We start from the raw sequence: 8,879 nt of genomic DNA on the forward strand, positions 1-8,879 counted from the left end.
GAGAGGGCAGCCGACAGTCCTTTAGTCTATGGTCTTATCAAGGCTGCACAGAGAGTCATTGATAGCATCAATGCTGGTACGAGCTTATCAGTGTTAGGTATGGTTGAAAAGAAAGGCATTTATTTTAAGTAAACACAGTCTGAGATAAACAGGTAGCAGATTCAGATCATTTAGAAATGAACGAGCAGTCAACGATCTAACAAAGACTTGAACAGCTGCCAAACAAAAATGATAACAGGTCGAATAACACAACTCAACCCTTATTTATGAAGCACATTTAAAAACAACAGAGGTTGACCAAAGTGCTGTACAGGTTAATACATATAATTAACATATAATTGGCAATTGGGAATTGACACTGCGGAGGAACTGCAAGCTGATAAGTTCTGGTGTTTAAATAAATAAAAAAAGAAAATAAAGAAAAAAATGGAAAATTAAGTAACATATGTATTGCATGTATGAAATGTTATTTTTGTATGGCAATCTATACAATTTATCGTGTTTGATTTAATTCATTTTTGGGGCTAATATATTGGGACCTCAGTTATTCTTTTTTTCCAGTCATTTAGGGACATTGGGGATAGGCAGGGACATCATCATTATATAGACTGAGTAAAAATCTCCTTCTTTTAATTGGTACTATATGTGGCCGCCTGAGGCAGAGGGGCCGTGAAAGAATTTTCCTGTCTAGATTGTTGGAGGGACATTTCTGGAAAGATTGCTGCCAAACAGGTTTTTATCACTTGCACACCCACTTTGAGGTTATTTGGATAGAAGTACCATAGACCATCCTGGCACGCTGTTGTGTGTGTTAATCCATGTAATACAATTTATGTTAAAAAAGTAATGTGCTGAAGAAAGTAGAAAAGGCAAAAAAAGAAAAAAAAAACACAACAAACAGTCTTTGTTGCTGTCAGTAGCTTCATCAAATTGTGAGGCAAAACGTTTGTCTTTGAGTTTATCTACCAGCTGTTCTTGAATGTCATCTATACGTCTGGCGACAGTGTTATTAGACAGAGGGATAGTTTTTAGCTTTGCAGCACTTGCATCATCCAGCATGACAGAGAGCATGTCTAATGCTGCAGGCAGTAGCAGCTCCTCTGCTATGGTGTTTGCACTGTGCACTGTGTCTTTTTTCTTCGTCATATTTCCTAGTCTTAGCTTTCGGGTGACTTTCTTTTGTCTCATCATCTTCGTCTCTCTTTCTTTTCATCCCTGTTAAAAATTTCTTCATATTGTCTCTTTGGGGTTTTGTTCCCTGCGCATACTCTGACAATGACAGCGCCACTGTAAGGAATGTGCAATTACAGCTGAACTATGACAAGTGTCACAGGCCTAAATTCACTTTAGCATGGTCCATTTACATTTACTCTTCAAAGTGATTCAAACGGAGCAGAAGAACTATCTCGGTCAGTGTATCGTATCATTTATACGTTTAAGTTGCCTTTGAATAAAACTCTCATACATGTATAAAGTAACGTTTCTACATTTAAAAGTAACATTTTAAAGTGTGTGTCTGCATGTGCCTACCTGTAGTTCCAGAACTCTCCAAAGCCAAAGTTTGTCCACACTTTGCGGTCAGCACCACCGCCAGCAGCTTTAACACGACGCAGAGCATAGTTTTGTAGCGACCTTTCTGTGTGTTCTGTGAATCCACACAGTCTTTATCTGAGGGAATGTAAACAGGTCTCTCTTACTGCTGGGTGACAAACACACACACACACACAGGATGCTGCTTCTGCTGCCGCACATTCAGTTTTTCTCGTCTGGGTGTGGCTGATGAAAGACCAGGTGGGGATGGAAAAAAACTGCTCTAGGTCACGCAGTCAATCCACTTTACCATCGTCACTTACATTTACTCTTCAGAGTAGTTGCAGAAGAACTATCTCGGTCAGTGTATCGTATCGTTTATATGTTTAATTTTCCTTTGAATAAAACTCTCATACATGTATAAAGTAACGTTTATACATTTAAAAGTAACATTTTAAAGTGTGTGTGTCGGAATAGGTTGGGACTCGAACCTATGTTCCCACAGGGAGCCTTCACATGAAGGCTTTGTGAATGACAAAAAGTCATTCACAACCAGAAAACATGAGCTGTGTTAAAACAGTGTGATGCAGCAGAGAGTGTGAATATAAACGTACATGTTGACATGATGTAATGTTTGATCATAAAGTGTGTTCTGTTGTTGACTGTGGAGCTGCACACACACACACAGTACAAACTGTTTGTAACTGTGACATGCAGAGTCCTGCAGATTATCATGAAGTTACCGTTGATTAATCAAAGATCTTTGCCATAACTTGTTAATATGTTTGTATATGAGTGGACAGGAGGGTGAGCGACCATACCAGTGTAACAAACACTTCATTTGACTTCTGTGACAGGAGGACAATATTCATTTATTATTTGAATTCTGACGTTGATAATGAAGTCATATTTTCTCCTCATGACGTCTTCTTCACATCTTTCCTTGACCTCGTGACGTTTTCTATGAGAAAGTGGCCTTGATGCAAGTGCTTCTCTGTGTATAATACAGTGTGTCCACTCAGCATTAGGTGAGGCCTTCTTGATGAATGCCTGAAGTCTGTTTCTCTTCCCTGCCATGGTTTGTGCACCATCACTGCAAACAACAATGAAGTTCTCCCACTTTAGCCCATTCTCAGTCAAGAAGCAGTCCAGCATTTGGAATAGCTCTTCAGCTGTGTCTCTGTCTCTGACATATTTACAAAAAAGTTGATCCTCACAAAGGGAGTCTGTCAAGTCAGAACGTACATAAGCAATAAACAAACAGTCTTTGTTGCTGTCAGTAGCTTCATCAAATTGTGAGGCAAAACGTTTGTCTTTGAGTTTATCTACCAGCTGTTCTTGAATGTCATCTATACGTCTGGCGACAGTGTTATTAGACAGAGGGATAGTTTTTAGTTTTGCAGCACTTGCATGTCTAATGCTGCAGGCAGTATCAGCTCCTCTGCTATGGTGTTTGCACTGTGCACTGTGTCTTTTTGTTTTAGACACAGTAAACACACCGGTCTTTCCTCGTCTCCCACTGTAGTCACAGTGAAGCCAAGCGCTACATACGCTTCGTCATATTTCCTAGTCTTAGCTTTCGGGTGACTTTCTTTTGTCTCATCATCTTCGTCTCTCTCCGCCTTTGTCTTTTCATCCCTGTTAAAAATGTCTTCATGTTGTCTCTTTAGGGTTTTGTTGTTGAATAACGCCACCATAGACCTAATACTCCCTGCGCATACTCTGACAATGAGAGCACCAACTACTGTACGGGATGTGCAATTAGTGTAAGTATTGTAGTGTAAGATATATTGCAAAGAATAACATATAACCAAAAACCGGAATAACACATTCCTGCTGTCAAATGACAAATAGCTGAACTATGACAAGTGTCACAGGCCTAAATTCACTTTAGCATCGTCCATTTACATTTACTCATTGACGTTTAAGTTCCCTTTGAATAAAACTCTCATACATGTATAAAGTAACGTTTATACATTTAAAAGTAACATTTTTAAAGTGCGCAGAGCATAGTTTTGTAGCGACCTTTCTGTGTGTTCTGTGAATCCACACAGTCTTTATCTGAGGGAATGTAAACAGGTCTCTCTTACTGCTGGGTGACAAACACACACACACACACAGGATGCTGCTTCTGCTGCCGCACATTCAGTTTTTCTCGTCTGGGTGTGGCTGATGAAAGACCAGGTGGGGATGGAAAAAAACTGCTCTAGGTCACGCAGTCATATTTTCATATTTTCTCCTAACTCCTTATGACCTTAGAGTTATGTGTGACCCGTCACAAAATCAACAGCCTTGCAACGCAGTATAGTCCACTACAGCTATGCAGCCCAGAGGTGTGTGTATGTGTGTATGTGTGTGCTTTTTCTAGTCTATCATGCCACTTCTGGGGTTACTCAGGGTCAAACAGTTCAGTTCCAAATACCTACGTCTTTGTTAACTGACAGAGACAGAAACCACCAGGTGTGTGTAGTTATTAACGACTCCTTAAAGTAAAATGGTGACCCAGATATGATGTACAATAATTATTTTGCTATTGCAACAGATGTCTTACTAAATACAGAAATATAAAAATGACTTGATATAATGTTCATTTACCTTTCTTTGACTAATTACAGTGTTGTTGACATTTTAACTTTGTTTGCTGACAGACACTATGGGGATGAAGAGTTTTAGCATCTCTCCTTACTAATCCTTAAAATATCACACACACACACAGTCAGTTCACCGTTTAATGATTTTATTGTAGCACTACTTGACTGAGCTCAACAAATCAGCTTGTATACACAAGTATGACACAAGGTTAAAGGATGTGCTATACACAAAGTGCCAAAGTAAGTATTCATATTGCAGGATCGCCCAATATAACAAAATAACATACATTATAGCATTAGAATTATTGCACGCATGTGAGTTTCCTCAAGTAAAGTACAAGTACTTCAAAATTGTGCTTTCCAGCATGTTTCACAATGAAGCTGAGATACTGCTGAGCTAGTAGTCGTATAAACAGTCAAGTTACAGTGCAACAAGGACATGTTACTTCAAATACTATGACAGCTAGAGGTGGATAGATTTATCATGTCCAGTTTTGGTAGTGCTTGCAGAGGAGGTCCTCTCTGAAGAGCTGGAGGTCTTCAGGATTTTCTTTTTAAAGGTAGAGAGGGACACCCCTGATCTGGTAGGACGTTCCACAAACGGAGAACAACGGACAAGAAGAGTTTGGATTTCCCTAGGTGTACATGTTCATTGGAGGAGGTAACATGTGTATGAGGATGTTCAAGTAGGAGGGTGCAGTGTCTGGACAAAGTAATACCATTGCACAAGAGTCGTTCCCTGAGTGCTGATACAGAGTACACATCACTCAGACTTTAAACTTCATGTATCCCTCTACTTCTTAGTTTCTACATTGTTTCATTAACGGTGGTTAAATTTTAAGAATTAACATTTCTACAAGCTAAATCTTTTTATTATTATTATTATTATTATATATAAAGCTTTCTCTTAAAGTCAGAACACTCTTTGGCCGCCTTCTCTCTTATTGGATTGCTTCTTTTCCAAGCGCTGCGGGTTGGATGTACTTCCTGCTGCTTATCGACGTCCTCCATTGGAACGTTTCCTCTGGGAGAGAAACTGATGGAGGACCAGGTGAGGACGGAGCCACGATTTTGCCGAAAAAAAAACAAAACCCACACACAATTATATTTTGAAATGATGGATTTAAAGTTCCCAAAAGCTTTATGAATATTGATACATATGTAAAATAATTATAATATTATTCTATACACCAATCAGCCAAGTCAACACTTTGTTTGCTCCTTGTTGTGTTCCTCAAACCTGAACCATTGAATCCTGGCTGCAAAGGCCATCAGGGAATAGTTTCCATGAAAAAGGTCTACAACAATGCTTAGGTAGGTCTACATTGATGGCAGGACCCAAGGTTTCCCAACAGACAACATTGCCCAAAGCATCACATTGCCTCCCCCTTCTTCCATTGCTCCATGGTCCAGTTCTGATCCTCATGTGCCCATTGTTGGCTTGGACTGGGGTCAGTATGGACACCCTGACTGGTCTGTGGCTCCACAGCTCCACATGCAACAAACTGTGATGCACTGTGACATAGGGCTGGGCGATATGGACCAAAAGTCATATCTCAATATTTTTTAGGTGAATGGTGATACTCGATATATATTGACGTTTTTTCCGTAGCCGGATAATTTCATACGTCTATGGCCCGTCGGGCAACAACTGACACACAGGTCAAGACCTGTGCACCACCTCTAACCCCATTACTGAGACCAAGAACACCCTACAAGAGCTGCAGAGATTCCCTTGTCAAAGTCACTACAATTCTGACGTTTGACCATTTTTCCTGCATCTAACACATCAACTTTGAGGACAAAACAGAAGTATCCCACGCAATCGTCTAATCGGTTCACTTTAACTGTCAGTGGTCATAATGCTATGGCTGATTGGTGTATATGAAAACACATTTAAAAGCTAAAATAACAGTTGCAGCTTACAGATTAAATCATAGCGAAAGCCCTTCTGTGTGGCATACACTGAAATACACAAACATATTGTTTATCACAGGGAGGGGTGGACCTTGTTTGAAGGTTAGCAACATAACACACACACATACCCATAGACGCCAGTCATGTAGTTGTACGTTTCTATGTAGCCGATAGAATAGTCCCATATCTGGACGTTGGTCCCCTGACCATCAAAACCTGGCAAATCTTTCACAGGCTCACCTGACCACACATACTGAACACACACACACACACATGAACATGGACACAAAGATAATATTAGACACAATGATGAGGATTAAAGATGATTATATAAACAGTTTGCAGTCCTATGGTCAAAGTAGGACTTTTCAGACATGGAGAACATTACAACTCTTTCCTTACCCGATTAGGCAGAATCCTGCTGAAGCTAATTTTCGAGCCGCTAGACACCTGGGCCACATTCTTCACAGTGTCCACGGTGAGACAGAGTCTGGTCCAGTTGTCCATTCGAACATTAGACAAGCAACTTATGTGAGGTTTAAAGAGCAGGTTGGTGTAGATATAGCCAGATCCCCAGGTATTTCGTCCACCAATATGCAGATTATAACGACCAGGGGCATTGTATTCCAGTATCAGAAAGCTTCTGGATGAACTCACATTGAAGATTCTTAGGTTGGTCTCTTTGGGTTCATCTTTGATGAGTAAACTCACACACACGGATATTCCTGCAGTGTTCACATGGGGACAAATTTAATACATAACCAGGTGTTGTTTCTTTCAGCTTAAAACACACAACAAAGACAGAGCTTCAAAAACACCCACCTGTTACCTGTGTGGACAAGAAGGCCATATTAAATCAATGTGCTCAAAGAATCCTATTAAGCTCACTCAAATGTGTTTTGTTCCACGCCAAAGTGTTGACAAGCCTCAGCAGGCCATGAAGATGACCAATGTCAAGATAAATGGAGAAAATGTTAAAGCCCTTATTGATACTGGCAGTACTCAGACTCTTGTACACAGGAAATATGTGCCAGCTAATACCATCTGCACTTTAGAGACTATTCCCATCTGTTGTGTACATGGTGATGAGAGGTTCTATCCCATTGCCGATATTTACGTGGAAGTACATGGACAGGCCTATCTGTTAAATGTTGGAGTTGCAGACTTGCCTTTTCCAGTGGTTTTGGGTGATGACTTGCCTGTTCTATTTGATCTGTTAAATCCTGTGCAAAGTTGTAATATTGCAGTCACCACAGCGCAAGCTAAGCAGGAGGAGGTAGATTCCCCAGTTCTCAGTATCTTGCCATTCTATGGTGTCAAGCTTGAGACACAGCCCGGGAAGTGTCGGAAGCCCCGTAACCAAAAGAGGCAAGAGAAATTCCAACACATTGCTGTACAGCCATCAGCTGAGCCTGCTGCAACTGTGAAGTGTATGAGTTACAGGATACCAGAGCGCACTCTGGAGTCACTGAAGAAAGAAGTGGACCTTATGTTGTCTCTAGGGATAATCCAACCCTCAAAAAGTGAGTGGTGTAATCCTGTGGTTCTGGTTCCAAAAAAGGATGGAACAATCCGGTTTTGCATCGACTTCAGGTACCTGAACTCAATTTCAAAATTTGATTGCATGGGGCCCCTGCAACTTTCCAAAGATTGATGGACCAGGTACTCGGTGGACTCTCTGATTTTTTCATGTGCATACCTTGATGATATTATCTATAGCACCACCTGGGAAGAGCATCTGAGGCACCTGGAAGAGGTCCTTGAATGACTGAGGTCAACAGGCCTGACAGTCAATCCAGCAAAGTGTCTCATTGCCGGCTGACTCAGTCCCTCACAGGTACTGTATAAACCCAAGAAACATTCAACCGTCAGACTATGGATACCTGCATACCTCCAGGGTCACACCCAGATCTGAGCCTTTTGAATGCCAAGAGTCCAACCCAGTTTTCAAGATAAAAGGATGCTATGATCAACAGTATCAAAGGCTGCACTGAGATTCAGGAGAGTTGTTGGATTCAGTGTTGTTTCTAATATTATTTTTATATCATTAACAGTAGGGTGAGAGGTTTTTAAAAAATGAAGCAAGTTATTCAAAAGAATAAAGGAGACTTGTTGCAAAAGCAGGACCACATAATGACACACAGCAAACAGATTGTCTGCAATCTGCTCTGCGTTGCACGCACACACAGTATAGTGATATGCAGTGTTGGGTATAGTTACTTTGGAAAGTGGTTAATTAGGTTACAACGTTACCATCAATTAAAAGTAATCTGTTACGTTACAGCGTTACCTATGAATAAAAGTAACACGTTAGAGTACACGTGCGTTACCAAACATTAAAAGCAGCCTTGCACATGCTGACACAGTTCAGAGTAAACATTATGAAAATGTTCAGAGTAAACATGTCATCATCTCCGGCAGTGACATAATTTCTGGGGGACATTTCTGGAAAGATTTCTGCCAAACAGGTTTTTCGACTCCACACTTTAAGTTGCTCTATTGTTACTGTTATGTTTGGTTATTGTAAACATGTATGTTAATATCCTGTTCATCGGGACTCTGTGTCGTCCCGAAGGGGGGAATATGAGGTGTCTGCACATTGATGCATAGTTACATACTAACATTAGTACTATTAATACATATGGTTTACATTGAGACACTTATCTGTGTAGATAGCTGTTATCTTAGTCCATCTGGACTTTGAGGTTATTTGGATAGGAAACCAGAGAGCCACCATCCTGGCACGCTGCCAAGTGTCCCCGAAGTGGGGCCTTTCTTTTTCATTTTTTTACACGTGTTGTTTACTTTCTGAATGTCTTGGGGGCATTCTCCGGGTCAAGT

The 8,879-nt window shown here is 40.6% G+C and overlaps 1 protein-coding gene across 2 annotated transcripts in view; it reads right to left on the reverse strand.

Moving 5' to 3' along the window:
• Positions 1–4,969: 4,969 nt before the first annotated feature.
• LOC113745815 (uncharacterized) overlaps positions 4,970–8,879 on the reverse strand; it is a 7,565-nt gene continuing 3,655 nt past the window's right edge. The window contains exons 3-5 of one of the 2 annotated variants that reach the window (XM_027278908.1): positions 6,441–6,763; positions 6,167–6,291; positions 4,970–5,157 (exon numbers count right to left, since the gene is read on the reverse strand). In XM_027278908.1, coding sequence (XP_027134709.1) covers positions 5,010–5,157; positions 6,167–6,291; positions 6,441–6,763 — 596 coding nt within the window. In that variant the 3' untranslated portion in view covers positions 4,970–5,009. The remainder of the gene's footprint in view (positions 5,158–6,166; positions 6,292–6,440; positions 6,764–8,879) is intronic. The other variant, XR_003462430.1, reaches the window with a different exon arrangement.

This window comes from Larimichthys crocea, chromosome VI, assembly GCF_000972845.2.
Source record: "Larimichthys crocea isolate SSNF chromosome VI, L_crocea_2.0, whole genome shotgun sequence".
NCBI lineage: Eukaryota > Metazoa > Chordata > Actinopteri > Sciaenidae > Larimichthys > Larimichthys crocea.